This window comes from Aegilops tauschii, chromosome 3 (assembly GCF_002575655.3).
Source record: "Aegilops tauschii subsp. strangulata cultivar AL8/78 chromosome 3, Aet v6.0, whole genome shotgun sequence".
Lineage (NCBI taxonomy): Eukaryota > Viridiplantae > Streptophyta > Magnoliopsida > Poales > Poaceae > Aegilops > Aegilops tauschii.
In genome coordinates, this window is record NC_053037.3 from 274,205,913 (window position 1) to 274,225,206 (window position 19,294).

At 43.4% G+C, this 19,294-nt stretch overlaps 1 protein-coding gene across 2 annotated transcripts in view; it reads left to right on the forward strand.

The window, feature by feature from the left end:
• The first annotated feature begins 816 nt into the window (after positions 1-816).
• Positions 817-19,294, forward strand: part of LOC109767058 (uncharacterized) — a 31,021-nt gene continuing 12,543 nt past the window's right edge. The window contains exons 1-21 of one of the 2 annotated variants that reach the window (XM_020325811.4): positions 817-1,069; positions 1,156-1,221; positions 2,261-2,347; positions 2,526-2,582; positions 2,698-2,762; positions 2,851-3,017; positions 5,716-5,777; positions 5,863-5,946; positions 6,086-6,242; positions 10,225-10,340; positions 12,807-12,935; positions 16,580-16,651; positions 16,751-16,846; positions 16,926-17,003; positions 17,430-17,558; positions 17,672-17,848; positions 17,933-18,133; positions 18,218-18,331; positions 18,420-18,670; positions 18,814-18,856; positions 18,928-19,176. In XM_020325811.4, coding sequence (XP_020181400.1) covers positions 977-1,069; positions 1,156-1,221; positions 2,261-2,347; positions 2,526-2,582; positions 2,698-2,762; positions 2,851-3,017; positions 5,716-5,777; positions 5,863-5,946; positions 6,086-6,242; positions 10,225-10,340; positions 12,807-12,935; positions 16,580-16,651; positions 16,751-16,846; positions 16,926-17,003; positions 17,430-17,558; positions 17,672-17,848; positions 17,933-18,133; positions 18,218-18,331; positions 18,420-18,670; positions 18,814-18,856; positions 18,928-19,176 — 2,493 coding nt within the window. In that variant the 5' untranslated portion in view covers positions 817-976. Of the gene's footprint in view, positions 1,070-1,155; positions 1,222-1,350; positions 1,359-2,260; positions 2,348-2,525; positions 2,583-2,697; positions 2,763-2,850; positions 3,018-5,715; positions 5,778-5,862; positions 5,947-6,085; positions 6,243-10,224; positions 10,341-12,806; positions 12,936-16,579; positions 16,652-16,750; positions 16,847-16,925; positions 17,004-17,429; positions 17,559-17,671; positions 17,849-17,932; positions 18,134-18,217; positions 18,332-18,419; positions 18,671-18,813; positions 18,857-18,927; positions 19,177-19,294 lie in introns of those variants that run through there. The other variant, XM_073510406.1, reaches the window with a different exon arrangement.

Below are 19,294 nucleotides of genomic sequence, written 5' to 3' on the forward strand. Positions count from 1 at the left end.
CACAACATTGCGCACATCTAATAACAAACAATACAAATTGGAGAAGGACTCGAAATCATGAACAGATCTCAAACCCCTGCCAATTGAACATGAACTAAACAACACTACCAATCGTCCTAAAATCGCGCAACGGGCGTCGTGGACGTGCATCCCCTGCTACCTATCGACTACCCCGTGCCCTGGCCAACTACACCTTGGCCCTGGCCAGCCACCCCGCGCCCTGAACAACCCCACTAGACGGGTCCTTATAGATCCCGACCACCGTTGGGTGCGTGCTACTAGAGAGGAGAAAGGAACTCAACATGACCAAAATCGAGCATAAGCGGGGGTAGTTCGCGCCGTTCCCGAACCCTAGAAAGCATTCCCCCCACATATCGGCACATCCGCGCCCCGCGAGCATACCTCCGATGTCGAGGAGCAGCAGCGATTCCCCCGCACGGAGAACCACCCGCAAGCCGCCGCCGACCTAAGCACTCCGCCGCGACTCCCCCGTATCGCGCCCGTTTGGTGGAGAGGCTGGCGAGGACGAAGACGAAGATGGAATGGGGAGAGAGCACCGCTGCGGGCGAGGGATTTCAGGCACAGAATTCGAAACCGCCGCCCACGACCCTCACTCCTCCCTCCTCTACGGCTTACATGTGGGCCTCCCCACGTCCGGATATGGACAAACCTGGCGCACCCGGGCGCGATAAGCGGCCGCCCGGTTTGGTTAGATAGTGCGCGTGCACTTTGAAGGATTTAGATTGAATTTAGGGACCGTATTTGATCAGTTTCAGAGTTTAGGGACCGTATTGGATCAGTTTTAGGGCTTAGGGGCCGTTTTGGTCCTCGCGAGCAAGTTCAGGGACGGTTGATGCATTTTACTCCAGGATCAAGTCGCAACTCCACTGCTATTACTACACCTACCCCCACCCCCCGCACATCTCCTCAAACTCGTCATCTCCCTGGCATGCTCTGCGCCCACTAGATCCGATCTATGGACCCCCTCCTCCCCTTCCTCCTCCTCCTCACCCTCGCCGCCTTCTCCGCTGCTTCCGACGAGATCGACGGATGCGGCGGTTTTGTCGAAGTATTCCTCGTGTTACTCGCTAAGCTTCAGTTTCGGCTTGGGTTGGCTTGATTCTAATGCATTTTCTGATTGGGCTCTTGGTGCAGGCGAGCTCGGGCCTGGCCAAGTCGAAGAGGGCGTCGGAGTCCAAGTTCGACTACTCTGACATAACGGTATGCGATACATGCCGCACTCTAATTATTTCGTAAATTATCGTTGCGTTCTGTACTTGTTGTCGATCAAGTTGCTGCACTATGTTGCCGCACTCTGATGTGAGGGAGTTGCTGCACCCCCTCACTCTGACATAACGGTATGCGATCTACGTTGCTGCACTTGATCTAGTCTCTGCTAGTAGTTAATGGGTGCTTCAGCAGGGATACGTTTTGTTGCTTGAGATAGTTCACCTGAACTGATACCTTGTGGATTTTTCTAGTTGCTGGATGCCACTGGTTCCAGTGGCGCTGCTAGTTTGGGCCAATTGTTTATATAATTACAAATTGCTAGATGCTTTGTGCAATGGGGCTACCTGCTACTGGTTGCTATCAATCGGACTAAACTACTTTTGCTTTCTTCCCATGGCGAAAATGAATACTGGGTTGCGGAGAATTATAATGCTAATGTTTCGTTGCCTGCAACCATATGTATGTTGTATTTTGTTGCTGCTAGTGATGGTGGTCACCAGATTTGCTTGGGATTAGGTGACTGCTCTGGTGACTTGATTACGCAGTTTTACATGAAAAATGAAATGGAGGTTGTGACTTTTGAGCAAGTTCCATGCATTTGCAAAGCTTGGCGCAAGTAAAAAATGTTGGAGGTGCTAGAAACTCTGTCAACAATAGTCTCTGTCAACAATAGTTGTACTCATGATTGACAGGTTCAGTTGTAATCATGATGGTGGGTTTATATTCTCTGCCATTAATTATTTTTGAGCTAATTGAATCTGTTTCCCCAAGGATTTTTCTAACAATAACATACCCTGTGTCATTTTACCCTGGTTATGCATAAGATGTATCGTACTACATCAGTGAGAAAATCTCATATCTTCGCTATAGTTGCTTATATGCATATCAAAGCCATAGAGACTAATTCTACATCTGCAGTATAATTATTAATTCCAGATTACTTTTGGTGGCCATATATTCTACTTTATGCTTTTGTTTTTGTGGTATCTGGTATGCACAAATTCATTGCCTCCTAAACTTTTTGAATCAGGTTGAGCTGTGTACTGTTGATGGTTTGGTGAAAGAAAGCACCCAATGTGCTCCTAATGGCTACTATTTCATTCCAGTCTATGACAAGGTATACTTGTGGGTGATGCTTGCCTTTAGTGTAGGTTTTCTTCATTATGAGTTATCTAGATATAACAGTAATAGCTAATTTTGTGATGTGTATGATATTTCAATAGTGAGCGCTGCATTCCCATTGAAACAGTTGTGGACCCTAATCTGTTTGATTTTGGCTTGTTGTCTCTCCACAGGGTTCATTTATCGTCAGAGTTAAGGGGCCTAAGGGATGGTCTTGGAAGCCTGAAACTGTAAGTTGATTTGTCGACTGAATCTTTTTGTTCTTCCCTTTTTTCTGTCTTAGTTATCTGCTTGGCTTTGACTTCCATCTATTGTGTGAGATAAGTCATCAATTAACATTTTCAGGTTCCTGTTGTCATTGATCAAAATGGATGCAATGGAAATGCAGATATAAACTTTCAATTCACTGGGTCTGTTGCTTTGACCATTTATTTAGTACTTTTTTTTGGTGTGGATAATTATCTGATTCAAGTTTTAACTGTTGAATTCGTCATGCAGATTTACAGTATCTGGTAAAATAGTGGGAGCTGTTGGTGGTAAGAGCTGTTCAAAAGATGGAGGACCTTCTGGTGTGAAAGTTGAGCTGTTATCAGATTTGGATGAGTTAGTTGCATCTGCTTTGACATCATCAACAGGAGGATATGCGTTTGTGAACATAATTCCTGGTTAGCCTCACATTCATCATTAGAAAACCACAGCATATGCGTGTATATAGTCTGATGTGAGAAGTATTGGTCATTTCCTGTGAGTTCATCTCTTACTCATGTTATCAGTAGCTACGGAGTACCCTATTAAGGACTTGTATGATGTGACTTTAATTAAAATTTGTCAACGTGTCTTTCTTTTTTGTTTCATTTGAATATATTAGATGCTTAATTTACTCTTGTTAATGACATGCCAACATATTTAAATTTTTATAGGTTGTTCAATCTGTTTTATATTATTGCATTTGTTCGGATCAAGTCCTCTGGAAAAGATATGCAATTGGGTCGTTATGTTGGCATGAGTTTCTGACTCGAATAACTTCTTGACCAGTCTTTTTAAGTGGTGAAAAATTCGTGTAGAATCTAGTGTCATGGCAAACCATACCTGCTCCCTTCATGGACTCATGGTTGTGTTGAACCCTAGAGCCCAGAAATCATTTCCCTCCTTTGGTTTTCCACCGGAGGCATGTGTACCACGAACCGTAGATCCCATATTTATATTTGTATAGGTTGTTCAATCTGTTTTTTTTATTATTCCATTTGTACGGATCAAGTCCTCTGTAAAAGATGTGCAATTGGCTCATTATGTTGGCGTGTGTTTCTGATTGGAATAACTTCTCAATCTGTCTACTTAAGTTGCTAAAAAAGTCTTTTAGAATCTAGTGTCATGGCAAACCGTACCTGCAATCTCTCTCATGGTTATGTTGAACCCTAGAGCCAAGAGATCATTTCCCTCCTTTGGTGTTCCACCGGAGGCATCTGCACCACGAGACCCACTCCCACCCCACAATACATCAGCAGAGACATGGTAGTAACTTTGCCTCAAATGTCTCACTCACCCCCTCTCCATCCTTTGCAAATATGACCCAGACATTTGGGGGAAACCTATTGCAGCGAACTGTTTCTTCAACCATAGTTTCAGTCCAGTTCGCTCGGAATTCACTACCAAGTTGCCGATCTCCATGCACAAAATCACAAGCATCAGCAGCTAGCTTAGTGGTGGACAGGCTCTGATCCAGCATGGTCGATAGAGGAAAGCGCTGCAGCAGCGTGGCGCATGAGTAGGTTGTGACGCTGGTGAACTTTGGCGGCGGCCGGTGCTGCGTGGATGTATGTACAGAGACCTCCAGTGCTTTGGCCTTTGAAAGTTGGGATCATGGAGTAAAGCTTAGTGAATCTGGGAGGGATTTGGATTTTTTTTTTTTGAACAGCGGGAAGGGACCCGAGGTTCTGAAATTGGCATTAAAAGAGCAGAATTGTACAACACAGCTTACAGAAGGACACCAAAGAAAAAGAAGATTATAGACACATACTTCCTTTTTGCAAACAAGAACCCAGCATAGACACTTGGATTGCAAGCGAGTCCTGGAGCATAATCCGATCTTGCCGGAGAGGCTACTGCCTTGCCATCTTTATGCAAGGAGAAGAGGGCCTCCCAGCATGGAAGTTGAAAAGGAGCGCGCAGATGATCTGCGACAGGCTGAAGCTGGCGATCAACCCTAGCTCTTGTCGGAGCAAACTGGAGACATCTGAATGACCAAAGCTTGTCCGGAAGAACCATGAATGCGGCAGTCAAAGAGGTCGTGGCTGTGCATCTTGGAAAATGAGAATCACCAAAGCCAGCTTCCTTTCCTGTTGGTACACCAGATTTGCATGGATTGAAGCCAAATCCAGCCCGATACTTCCTTCCACCACCTCAGTGATGAAGAGGGAAAGAAGAAGCTTCAGACTCCACCAGATTGGGCTGCCACAGGAGCTTATTGTGGAGCCCCCGCTGGATCCACCTCCAGCAGCTGTCCTCCCCCATGGAAGACAGCTGGAAGAGGTGAAAGGCAACCAGCCGACGCAGCTTGAGTGCCGTGAGAAGCTCCAGTCCGGCATGACGCCAAACACCACGAAGGCCGCCCTAACCTAGACCTACACCTACTATACTATATACAACGAGGATCCACACTCCCATCCTATCCTCACTCCGGCCGGCCTTGTCGGTGAAGGAGAAGAGGAAAAGAGGCGCTCAGTCGCCGTTCTGTCATCTACACAAGATGATTTGAGGCCTATGCTTTGCTGACAGTTATCATGTTATGCAACTTGTGGTGCATTTATGTTAATGCTAGCTGTTAAATCTCCCAATCGGCTGTCATATGTTATATATTTATGTGTAGCCTTGCCTTATGCTTTAAGTGCTTAAAATTTTTGTGCCTTTTTTCCTATTCAGCTTCCTTTTTTACTTTCAATAATTCAGGATCTTTGAGTGAATAGAAATATTTGGTACTTCTAGCTCTTGATAAAAATATGTTGTGTACAGCGATTTCGAAACGGAAATAACGAATGCATGAATCTGATTCCCAATTTGCGAATTGGAAATGTATACCCCCTAGTGAACCCGATTTGTGATCGTGAAATCAAATTGTGAATCGAGCTAATTGCGGATCTGGTAACTATGGTCCAAACACAACATTTCTAGCTCAGCTTTTTATTATAGTGGTATCCATTAATGGATTAGTCTGGTCAGACTCGTACTTGCACCCATTTACAAATGATAGCCATGTATATCTTGTTTCTCCCCCTTCTCATTTGAGCTTAGTACCTGACATGCATTTACTTGTTTGCTTCTACGCGGCACCTTTGTTCATTTATGTGTGTCTTTGATCTTTTCCAGGACTCTACAGGTTGCGTGCATCTCATCCTGATTATGAAATTGAGATGACAGGTTCATCAGAGGTTAGGATTTCATCGTTGCTTATCTGCCAATATATGTTATCACACACATGTATTGCTTATAGTGGAGTCTGTTTTCTGTATGTAGGTGGACTTGCGATTTGGAAATGCTGTAGTAGATGATGTTTTCTTCGTATCAGGTTACAATATTCATGGCTCTGTAGTTGCACAGGTACTGAAGGAATCTGTATGTTGGCAATAAGTTATAACCAATGCTGTAAGCATATGACTGAAATTGCCAGCTTCAGGGTTGTGATTTTCTTGTTTGCTGGATTTTTAGATTAACATATACTAAGCATTTCTTGTACCAGGGAAATCCAATCTTGGGAGTTCACCTGTATTTATATTCAAATGATGTAAAGGAAGTTCCTTGCTCGCAAGGTTTGACCGACGCACCCAGGGAAGGTGCTCTTTGCCATGCAGTATCTGGTGTGGATGGGAAGTTCTTATTTAGATCAATGCCCTGTGGTAAGTTAACTTGCCCATAGTTCATCACACTGTAATGCAACTGGTACATAAAATTCTGTAGTTAACATGCTGTGGAAGTTTCCTTTTGACATGTCCTCTTATTTGACATGTCTTCCAGGACAAAAACAACAACAGTTGTACATGTAATTTGTGTATCTAATTAACTAATACTCCCTCCGTTCCGAAATAATTGTCGCTGGGGGGTTATTCCGACCAGGTGAAAACGAGCAAAAGTACAAAAATACCCCTGATTTGAAAACGTGAGTCGTCGTCTTCCTCCGCGACGCTCCTCGTCGTCGTCTTCCTCCGCCAGGGCGGCCACCTCCTCCTCCGCCCTCCACCTCCTTCAGCTGCTAGTCCGGCCACCTCCTCCTCATTCGCCAGTCTCTTCCCCGTCGTCCTTGCCCAGTTTGGTCGCCACCGCTCCCAATTTGATCGCCGCCGCCCCAGCCTGGCCGCCGCCACCACCGCTCCCAATTTGGTCCTTGCTGCTCCCCCGCCTGGTCCTAGCCAGGTACTCCTCGCTGCTCCCAATTCTTATCAGTTTTCGGCAGGTGCACTGAAATTTACAGCAGAACTGGGAGAATTCGTCGATGCTTTTAGGTACAATAGTCTGTAAAATTGATCAGGAGACATTCAATCAGGAAGAATTTGTTAAGATCAATAATTATAGCAATCAGACAAGATCATCACCCTCACAATTGGCATCAGAAGAAATTACTGGAGTGTAATGATCAATTGGGAAACCTATAATGCATGAGAAAATGTTGTTGCTGTCCTCCTGCTGATGTTGTCCAATTGTCCAATTTAGAGATGATGATCATTGTTATACACCATTTGTCCAATTGCAAACATGCCTAAAGTTTCTGCGAGTCAATGGAAACAAATTCAATACACCATTTGAGATCAATACTTGGATATTTAAAGAACTTCATAAAAAAGCTGTGTATCCTGATGAATGAAGCCAACAGTAAGAAAAGCCAACAGTCTTGACAGTAAATAAGAATGAAATTTGTGAAAAGTGTGAATGAAAGATTAGTCTTGTCATGATTACACCGAGGGAGTATCAGGTTTAATCTCATGACTATTCCAAACTATACTTATAGAGCCATCCAGGGCAAGGTGGCAACATTTTGCCATGTAATTTTGTGACAACAATGTCCACATGCTTCTAATAATGGGGAAAAAGAGGTATCTCAATCCAATGGGAATATGGGATCACTTACTCTGTTGACATAGTGTGTGTTCCTTGTAAAACATAGTGTGTGTGTCGATGGTCTCACTCACAGGATGGATCCTTGCTTCTTTTCCCTGACACAAGCAAACCAAATGGAATGAGATCTTATTTATTTACAATCAAATCAAAACAAGGAAGCAAGGAAAGGTGAAGATGGACTGCACTTTAGTTTACTTCATTTCATTTCAGACAAGCAAACCAAAAGTAAGTTTATTTTTATTTACTTCACTTTGACTGCACTTTAGTTTAAGTGAATGGACAGTTTCAGTAACAATAAACTGAAATGTGGTCTGATGTATTAAGAAGAGAGAAGAAGAGAAACTTTTATTTTTACTCCTACTCCTACTAATCCATTTGAATTAAGGCCTGATATATTGCAGTTTAAGTGTCAACAAGCAATGTGGTCTAAATTTCTGTGGAGTAATTTTTTAATGAAATGTGATTCAGAAACAATGCAGAGTTGCCTCTGTTTAGATGCAAGTTAACTTACAGAAACGTACTCGGAGTACAATTTTCCTCTGTAGTCGGAGTATATGTTTACTGGTTTAGACTTAATAACATGAGTAGCTCGGAGCTGAGACCTGAGAACTAGGCACTCAAATTTCTGCACTTTATTCTAGCCTCCTGCATATTGCAAATCAAAGCGCGCACACACAGATGACCCGCACCAAGGCGAGTTTAAGAGACGCAATGATTTGTCGGACGTCCCGGCGACGTCGTTGATGTGGAAGTTGACGCTGCCTATGGTCCAAAGATGGCTCCAACTAAATTACTCCTCTATACAAATCTTTAGCAAGAACTACCCTACCGGGAACTAAACTACTCCTATATAGGAATAGGGTTCTATTGCTGCAATCCAAATGTTTCTAAAAACAAATGTTCAGAGTACTTGCATGTTCCTCTCACAGTAGCAATTCAAGATGAGTACTCTTGCTTTTTTGGCTGTCCTGAATAGCATAGCTCAACACAAGCAGATGCAACCACATGCGCAAGATGTTTAACAGTACTTTCTCAAAAAAGAAGATGTTTAACAGTACAACCAATTAGCTTTATACTCCATCTGTGGAAGAAATTGCAAAAATAATTGACTTTATTCACTGTTGGTATTGTTTATATTGTGATTACACTGGTTAGCATCCGGGGCTGGGAGGCATCAGGAAAACTGTTAGCTCATGGATTCAGAGAAATAGCACTGGTTTGCCCAAGCTCACAAGATTGTTCTGCCTCAGGATACAGCATCTGCCCCTTCCTCTCGCTCTCCCTTTTCACTGTTGGTATCCAACCAACCAAACAACAGAGAAGCTAATTGCCAACCAAACAACAGAGAAGCTAATTGTTTCAGATCAAACAAATCGACCGGCGGGAGGAAAGACTACAGTACTAAGTACTCCGGCGTTGGGCAGGGGATTACTTACGTTGGGCAGGGGAGGAAGCAGCTACTCCGCCGCCGCCGCCGACGACGTGGGCACCGTGAGGACGAAGACGCCGCTCCAGATTCGCCGCTGCTCTAGATCCGCCACTCGGGTGCCGCTCCACATCCACGCCTCCGTCGCCCAGATCCAGCGCTTGTGCTCCACATCCACGCCTCCAGAGTAGAAGCTCGTCGTCGGCGCAAAAGATTAGATTTTTTGACCTCCGGGGTGTGAGTGGAGGCGGGGTGGTGGAGATAAAGGGGGCGGTGGAAAGGGAGAGGGAGAGGTCGGCGACGGGGAGAGGGTGAGGCCGGCGAGCGACGGGGAGAGGGGAGGCAGGCGAGAAGGGGAAGGCCGGCGAGCGGCGAGAAGCGTGGGAGAGAGGGCGGTTGGGAGAGTACGAGCGAGTGAGTGCGGCTGGGCGAGTGAGCGACTCTGAGGGAAAAATTGGAAAGTGCGGATATTTCTGAACTAGACGAAAGTTGAACTAAAAACCTCCAGCGACAATTATTTCGGAACGGAGGGAGGCAGGCGAGAAGGGGAAGGCCGGCGAGCGGCGAGAAGCGTGGGAGAGAGGGCGGTTGGGAGAGTACGAGCGAGTGAGTGCGGCTGGGCGAGTGAGCGACTCTGAGGGCAAAATTGGAAAGTGCGGATATTTCTGAACTAGACGAAAGTTGAACTAGAAACCTCCAGCAACAATTATTTCGGAACGGAGGGAGTAATAATCTTCTCCTATAAGGAACTGCTTGTCCTCATGCAGCATGGACTGTAAATTATGTATGCTAGCTGTTTATGGTTGTTTTCCATGGAAAGTCTTCTTTTGTTTTGCCAGGTCTACATGAGAACTTGCATTGTATTTCACTCATATAAACCTTTAGGCTACTATATTTTTGTTTTATTACACTTTCTAAATGTGAATGTATCATTGGTGTTGGTGCATCAAGTTGTAGACATTCTGTTTATGGTTGTTTCCCATAGGAAGTCTTGTTCTGTTTTTGCCAGATCCGTATATAAAGGAACCTACATGAGAACTGCACAGTATTTCAGCCATGTAAATCATGAGGTTGCCTTATTAAATTTGTTTGGTGTAAATGCGCAAGTATCATTGGGGGTTAGTGCATCAAGTTGTAGACACTCCTTCACATGGTCCCTTTCCAAATGCTGTAAATATGAGTTCATATTTTTATTTATGGCACTAAAGTTACTTGATGCGTTATTAGCATTGCAATTCTGTTGCTAATCGACATTTTTCACGTGTTATAATGCTTGTGAAGGTGAGGTGATGTGTAAACACCAAGCATAGAAATTTTCATTATCTTGTATAATTTTGCAGGTAGCTATGATCTGTTGCCATACTACAGAGGGGAAAACACTGTTTTTGATGTTTCACCTTCTTCATTACATGTTTCCCTTGAGCATAGTCACATGACAATCCCCCAAAAATTCCAGGTAATTTTTAACTTACTATACATCTCATAATTTGGACTGTAAAGTTATGGATGAAGCTATTTTTGCGAGGATGGCTGACAAGAGGGCTACCTATAATTTAAAGCTGGGTAGATGTTACTTGAAGTTTACCACTAATTGATTAGCATGTATACTTTCATGGATATAAACAAAATATCTTTCCTACTTGTAAAGTCTAGAGTTGTCGGTGAGTTCACTCTCCCTCCATTTTTTCTTGGGCATAGTATATGTGGGGCAAGTAACTTACAAATGAATCAAATAAACAAATATATTCATCTTCACATGTGGGATCACCACTCATGCAAAAGATCTCGCAATCAATAAAAAATGCACTATTATGTTCAAACGTGGGACCTGTATTCTTGCAAAAGGCAAAAATAAATGAATATACTCTTATGCTCTGTTTGGATGTAGACATTCAAAGGCATGGCATTGAATAACTGAATTGACTTAATGCCAAATATCCATGACATTGAGAGCTTCAATATCAATTTTAGTGTTTGGATGGTCATATATTTGGCACCTGGAATCCATCATAAGCCACAATTTTCTTGTTTGGATGGTCAGATGTTGAATTGCACATGTACAAGTGTATGAAGTATGAACAGAGCAATGAATGTTCATGCAGCAGCGCATGCAAGCAATGCTGCACACATAGCCACACACGCGTTGCTGGACATTGTATCTCCATTGCCAGACTCGACGTCGCCGCCAATCTCCAGCCGAACTAGCAGCCCATCTCCAGTCGGTCTCATCGCGCCACCTGTTCCAGCCAAGGCAGATCCCATGCCGGGGAGATACGGGGCATGGCGAATCACACCGGAGCTAGATAGGGTGCACGGGGGAAGCATGGGGGCGAGGTGGGGAGCATGGGGGCGAGGTGGGGATGGCCGGAGGAGTGCCGTCATCGAGCTCCGCCTGGGTCGTCTCGCCCTGGGGATGTGGCCACCGAATAGAGTAGCACAGAGGAGAGCACCAGCACGGCGGAGAAGTTCTTGACGGAGGCGGCCAGCGAGGGGCTGCTGCCATTGCCGGACGTGGAGTAGGACACAGAAAGGCGCGTGATTGGCCATTGTTGCATCCTTGGCGTGCGTGGGGTAGGCGTGCGGAGGGGTTGTAAGAGGATGGGTAAAGAGCGTAGGGGACGGCGTCCACCTTGATTCGGCGGAGAAGCCGCCGGTCTTGGAGACGGCTGCTGGAGCGGGCTGGCCTCGACCTCGATCTCTTTTCTTCGCGTGCAGGGAATGACGAAGGGGTAGCGAGGCGAACGATTCCAGGGAATATCGAACTCTGGGGGTCTGAATTTGCGGAGGGCCGTGCGTGTGTTCAGAAAAACGCTTCAATATTGAGCCCGAATACCACGCCTGAATGTCTAGGCCATCCAAACAGCTGCATTCGGGTCAGCCCAATGCCAATTACGAATTCCCGCCACCAATGCCTACATCCAAACGGGCTGTTACTCTCATAGGAACCAACATTCCTCTAATTGGCACAAATAGACAAATGTGAAAAGCCACTCCTAATGCAGAATCTTGCTCTAGATTTTTTAGCTTTCCCCACTAAACCAATTTTCCTCGGTCTATATCGTAGCATGCATCATCGAGCAATTTATTTATTCTGGCATAACGGAGGATTCCATTCTCCTGCGGTTTTCTTCCTTGATTGCTGTCCTCTTTCCACATCTCATTACTGCCCAACGTTCCTCGTTTGAAAAATTAAAATTTGCTCTCTTTGAACCTTGTAATACCACCTAATGGTCGTTTTTGTTGCTCCCATATCCCTGGGTTTTCACCCTCATTTTCTTGCCGAGACCACACAACGGTTGTAAGACACTAAGGCTCTTCCGGCGACCCCCATGCCTATGGTCCTTGTTGCATTTCTAGATGTTTTTTCGCAGCAATTCATGGGCACCGTGCTATAACGTGATAGCTTAACCTATGTTCAGCTTCATGCACTAGCCAACGCAACCAAAAGTCTGAAATTATGGAAAGGGCTAGTGCAATCCACATATACTGTAACACCCCCTCTTACGTGTGACGGGGAAGACAAGTCAACACGTGCAATCGGAAGAGACCAACGGCGCGCGAAACTCATGTATGACTCAAGAGGCCTATACGTGGACACAAAGGGGGGTAGCAGCAATTTTTTAGGTAAATTGCGAAAGCTAGGACTTGAACTCAAGACCTTAGCTCTGATACCATGTTAAGCTTCATGCACTAGCCAACGCAACCAAAAGTCAGAACTTGTGGAAAGGGCTAGTGCAATCCACATATACTGTAACAACCTAGACTTGAGAACTTTCAGCTGCTTAAGCAATTTGAGCTTGAACATGTTCTTTATTTGCTGTGATTTTGAACATGTTTGTGCACATTCAGCTTCAGTAGTTATTTTCCTTGCTCTTTGTATGCAAACCTGATCTCCACCAATTTTCCACATTTATCTTGCTAGGTTACTGGGTTTTCTGTTGGTGGACATGTTGTTGATGGCTATGGTGCTGGCATTGAAGGTGCCAAGGTTATAGTCGATGGTCAGTTGAGAGCTGTAACAGATAATCTTGGGTATTACAGACTTGATCAGGTACTGTTATCTGATCAGAATTTTAATTAGTGCATCTGTTTATCTAGGGTGTTTCTTTTCTCTTTATTTGTATCTTTACTTGTATCTCAAGGTATAGCATGGTTTATTTGTGTACAGATCACTAGCACCACTAGTCCGCTTAGTCATTCAAGCTGGTTGAGGGCTCGTAGATTGGTTGTTGACCAAAATTAGCTATGTTGGTTCTTATATATTAAATTTAGGAAAATACGATAAAAATAACAAAGTTACTAAAAACAACAGAAAAGTTTGAACTCCAGTATAGAGGCTAGAATGTATGCTATAGGAACTGCAAGTAGTGCGTTATAACTTAGATGCGCGGGATCAGCCAGCTCAACCGCGGTTGAATTGATCATTTGATCAGTTGGATACGTGACCAGTTTTCAGCCAATGTGGTGTACCTTTCTAATCCCGGTTTTCTACTCTGTGTAGTCTACCTATCCCAGCCTCTAATCCCACCTCATGCACCGCTCGCCACAAACAGCTGCAGCCCACTGAAAAGTGTAGCAGCCACGCTATGTAACGGCGAAGTACGGTTCCTATGCCGCTGCCACAACACCGTCAATTTTTTTCTGCAACATTTTAACACATGCATGCAAAACTATTCATCTTTTATCGTGTGCATGCGCATAGTTCCAAACATTTTTCTTATTGTTTGGTACTTGCTGGTGTCGCTCCAGCGTGAGCTACGGTCTCCAACGAAGATGCTTGTTGGAGCAGTGTTGTCAGGCTTGCATCCGCGGCAGCTGGCTTTGCAGCATCGCGTGTCCAGCTCACAGTGTCGCTGGACTGGACTTGCAGCATCGTGATTCCGTCATTTGCAGCAATGGTGGACCTACCTTGCAGCTTTGTACTCACTTGCATCGTCATCGACCCGACATTGCAGCATCTTCGTCTCAGCATGCAACATCGTATGCCCCAGCTTGCAGCATGCCACCGCTGTTGCTCGACTATTCTTCCTGCTGCAACATGAAAACTGCACATACAACAAAAACATTTTCTCTCGCGAACGCATCAAAATCAATCAAAAGTCTTGCAACAATTGAACATCCATTTGTGGCAGGGCAACGGTACACGTTGGCAGGCGGATAAGAGAGAAAGACAGACCGGTCCCAGATCATTGAATGGAGCAGATAAGAGAAAAAGACCGACCGGGTCCCTGATTATTGGATGGAGCTGCTGATGCCCATCCTATCTACCCAAGTGACCAGCCATCTATGCAACAAATGAGCTGTTGCAATATTTTCTGCGACAGAGGTCTTATTGCAGAAAAATTTCGCAATAGAGGTATTGTTGCAGAATTTTTCGCAACAAAGGTGTTGTCGCAGTTTTTTTTGCGAGGCTGCAATAGTGCCCTTCTGCAATAAGAGCCTTGTTTCAATTGCGACATGCCCTTTGTTGCAAAATAAACGTATCCGCTCGTGTCTGTGTTTGCCGTTCGGATCGTCTTCTCAGGGGTCGACACCGCCCTTTGTCGCCTTCGTCCGCTCCATGCACACAACATAAAAAGATAAACGTAAGCAGCACATGAAAAGATAAACGTAAGCAGCACATGAAAAAGAACATGCAATGACAGGAGAGAACTTAAATCCATATTTTGTCCATAGAAGTGAGGAGCCGGCTTACCATGAGTGATGTCTTACAACGAGTGATGTCTGTGAGGCAAGCTGCAGGCTGGCAAGCTGCAGGCCGATGGTGAAGATAGAGCCAAACCCATCAGTTGACACCAAAAAGGAGGAGATATAAGGAGCAAAGCTCTCTCAAGTTCTAAGTATATGCTTTGCTAGCCCTAAAAATTGAGAGGAGGTTGCGCAATAGGTACGGGCCCGGTGGGCTACATGGGCTTCTTAGCCTGAATTGGTGTGCAAACCGGTTGATTCCGGTCTGACGCACCAGACTGTGGTAGTGTAAACAGCGGCCGATCGGAAGTTCGGTCCTCAGGGCCGGACAGTCCATTGAGTCCGGAGAGTTAGGCCGCGCGCACCGTCCATCTACAGTCTGGTTGCTCAGACTGGACAGTCTGGTCCCTAGGACCATACAGTCCATTGCTTCCAGAAGGTTTTGCCCGAAGCATTTATGCTGGACAGACTGGTAGTGCAAATTCTGCACAGCTTCTTTTCCACTTCTTCTTGTCCCTACTCTTTGCTCGAGTCTTAGGGCTGATCTTATGCCTCCATTTCGAGGAAAAAAAAACAGCCGCAGTATCTACTAGCTAGTACTACTAGAGCACTAGTACACAGCAGCAGTACATTAACAGGTGTGTATGTGTGTGGAAGCACCCGAAGTTAAGGACAATCGTGGACAGGAATCAGCTGCCCATGGGGACGACTCACGTCCTAAGCGTGCTTACAAGAAAGCATGCGTGGTAGGCCTGAACATGTAGTTGGTTCCGTAGGCGACTCAACGTCATTCTCAAATCAGCCGGGTGAGGACATTCGTTTTCCAAACTTATATGAGAGGTTCCAAACAGAGCACGTCTAGGTTTTCTCTTATGAACAAGCCTAGAATGTTAGCATTAATTTGTCATATGGTAATTTGGTGCTGCATGCATGAGGTGATGCAATGCATGCAGATAAATGTGCACTAGCTTGCATTTCAGCTGACTTTCTACAGCAAGAAAGAAGGCAAGGCATCTCTAATATGACGGTAGGAACAGTCACAATCCTTTTGACTGCTTGTTATCTTGATAAGGAAGTAGAAAAGGTAATGGCAAGCTCAATGCATGCATGCACCTAAGCTGGACATTGGATGCATTGACTGAAGGACATGAGTTGTATGAGCTATAGGTCGGTTTGTAAAGTCATATATAAGGACATGTATCCATCTATGTAAGATAAGTTTGTGGCAGGATGTAGCCCCTCAAGCATGAACGAATGTAAGTGCATATGTGTGTCATATGTGCATTTGTTATGAGAGAAAAACAGTGAGTGGATCCTTGTGAGAGAACCTAGTAGTTCTAACATATAAGCTAGTTTAGTTTCTGTTACTGTTTTGCAGTAAAACACCCTAATCTGTTATGGCACAAATTGTCACATTGCAAACATTTTTTGAACTGCAAATTTCTTGATTAAAGGAATGGACAAATGTACTGCTGGAAACTAAAACTCCTAAGAGCAAGCAATTTACTACCTTTGAAGCAGTAAACTTTGTATTGTATTATCTTGGTATGGGTGGAACATTTGGACGTTTAGTCTTTAGAACAATGGCTTGCACCATTTACTGCTTTATTACGCCCTCTTGTTTTTAATTTTATGTCTATACTCCAAAAGTCCAAATAGAACTCAAGTCTTGGACAATTTAGTTGAAAGTTTTCTCAACATGACTGTGGCACTGTAGCCAACATCAATTTCCCTTCATCTGGTTTTTAGTAAATCTTCAAACTAGACAGCTTTAAAACACAATCTGGTCAACAGACACTAAGAAAACTGTATATTCTTACTGTTAGTTCTTGTCATAAAATGACAGGATCTAGGATACGCAGATTACTGAAATAGAAGGTACAGAATTTTGTCTTTGCAAGCACTTAATTCTTCTAATTCTCATGTAAAGAAAGAAACAAGGATACTTATGCTACCTCATATTTTTGAGTTTAAACTTGTCATTTTGATCTTTTCGCCTGTGTGTAGGTTACATCCAAGAAGTATGATATAGTTGCTGAGAAGGATCATTATAAGTTCAACCGTTTGGAGAACTTCATGGTAAAAAGTGCCTGATTGAGGGAACACCTTAAATTGTTAAATCTCCAGATCAAGTGCCTTAGCTTCCCCTTTGTGGCTAAATACTGTCCTTTTCATTAGATTTTGCCAAACATGGAAAGCATTGATGATATCAAATCAGTTCGATATGATGTATGTGGTGTTGTTCAAACAGTAACTCCAAACTCTAAAGCCATGGTAATATCTTGATATGGTCTTTTGTTTCATTGAGATTACCATGAAAACTTCATCCTTACAATTTGTGTGGGGTTGTTAGGTAACTTTAACACATGGGCCTGAAAATGTAAAGCCGCAGAGGAAAATTGTCAGCGAAAATGGAAGATTCTGCTTTGAGGTACATGGTTATTTCTTGTTTTGTTGCTGGAAATAAACTTTGAGCTAATGATGTGTCATTCCTTTTTGCTACTTTTTTGTATGAACATAGTTTCGTGCACTGTATGTTGCAATTTGAACATGTCTCACTTCAGAATTATTAGATGCATTATTATCTTCAATGTTTACAGTTTGAACAAATGTAATGCAAATTGGGATGCCGTACTAAGCCTTTTTTTACCACTAGCCGTGTTCTATGTGTGAGTAGGAATAGGAATTTTGCATAGACCTGCCTTGAATGGTTATTTATATCATTGTGAAGTTTGGTCTGATCTTACACAAACCAGCTTGTGATGTGAGCTCCAGCATTATTTCATTCATTCAAGTAACTCAATTTAAAGTTATATGACGAAATTATCTGTTCTTCTTCCTTTCTTGCAATATGCAGGTTTCTACTGGTGAATACCGATTATCTGTGTTACCTGTAGATTCCGAAGGTTCTTCCAATCTTTTGTTTTCTCCAGGATATATCGATGTCAATGTCAAGTGCCCGTTGCTTGATGTTGAGTTCTCTCAGGTAAATGAGTATTTCTTCACCTATTCTGGTGATTTTTCAACATTATTTAACTTTCATCAAGTTGATGGATACTCTGACTTGATTGTATCTGAGTATTACCTCTTTGTAAACAGTCACAAGTCAATGTTCATGGTAAGATCCTCTGCAAAGAGAAATGCAACCAAAATATTCTGCTCTTGCTTGTTAGATTAGCTGGGGGTGTCAAGCATGAAACGAAGACAACCAGTTTGGAGCAAGATAATGCTAATTTTGTGTTCACAAAAGTATTTCCTGGAAAATATCGTCTGGAGGTAAAATCTTGTAATTTGATCAACAATATTGAATTTTCACTATTCTGTCTAAACTCTTGGCTATTTTGTGAAAATCCCTTCTAGGTGAAACATTCTTCATCCAAGGCTCCTGCAAACGATGACTGGTGCTGGGACGAAAATACCTTGGATGTAGATGTCGGTAATGATGATGTGACAAATATTGTATTTGTACAAAAGGGTTATTGGATAGAGCTAGTCTCAAGTCATGACACTGAAGCATACATTCGTCAACCAGACTCTTCTAAACTTGAATTGTTGATAAAGGTCCATACTTGGACTTATTAAATCTACAATATATTTGAATTAATACAATTTTTTGTTAATCCGTCCACTTTTTATCCTACACAGGAAGGGTCACAAAGAATGTGCATCGAAACTCCTGGGCAACATGAGCTTTATTTAGTTAATTCTTGCATTTCCTTTGGGACCTCGCCTATTGTGTTTGATACACAGAACCCAGTGGTGAGCTGCTCATGTACTTTGGTTTTTATCTTTATCCATGTAAAGTTCAGTTTGGCACCCTAATGCAAAAAGTTACCCTCCCCCCTAGTTGGTTCACATCAGTGCAAAGAAGTATCTTGTAAGAGGTGAAATCCATGTGGACATAAGCTCTCCTCTGGAAGAGATTGATTTATTAGAAGATATCGTTGTTGATGCCTTCAAGAGTAATGGGAGCTCTATCGACGAAATATCTACCATGCCTGTTTTTGCAAAGAGTTATCAAAATGGTATTACTGTTTTTGAGTACTCTACTTGGACTGATCTTGGGGAAGACTTCATTTTTGTCCCTCGTGATTCCAGGTATAATTTTTACTCGTAGTCCTTTTGGTTTTGCACCAACAGTCAGAATTTCTCAATAGTTGCAAATTCCTTCTACCTCTAACTCTTGTTTTGTATGTTTCCCTTTCTCGATTATTGATCTATTATACTTTTCTGTAATACAGCACTAGGAGGAAAAAAATCCTATTTTATCCATCACGGCATCAGGTGAGCGATGGTTTATTAAAAAAAACTTCTGAACTTGAATGGTGAAACCATCATTAATATTTAAACTGCAGTTCTCAGTGTCTGCAAGCGGATGCCAAGATGCTGTTCCTTCAATCACTGCTAAAATGGGTCTATACCTTGAAGGATCAGTGTCACCTGCAACTCCTGATGTTCGTATCACGATTCTGGCAGCTGGAAATAGCAAGTATGCGATGCTGAAGAAAGGTGATATAGCAACAGAGACAAAGACAAATTCCGATGGGTCATTCTTTGCAGGGCCCTTGTATGAGGATATAGTATATGAAGTCGAAGCCTCAAAGGTCTATACTTTTTTCTGCACACACATTATGTGTAATCGTTAGGGTGTTGACCTCCGGTGTTGACTTCATGGTCATATGCTGCAACTGTGTACCGAACTACAGTGTATTAGCATGATTT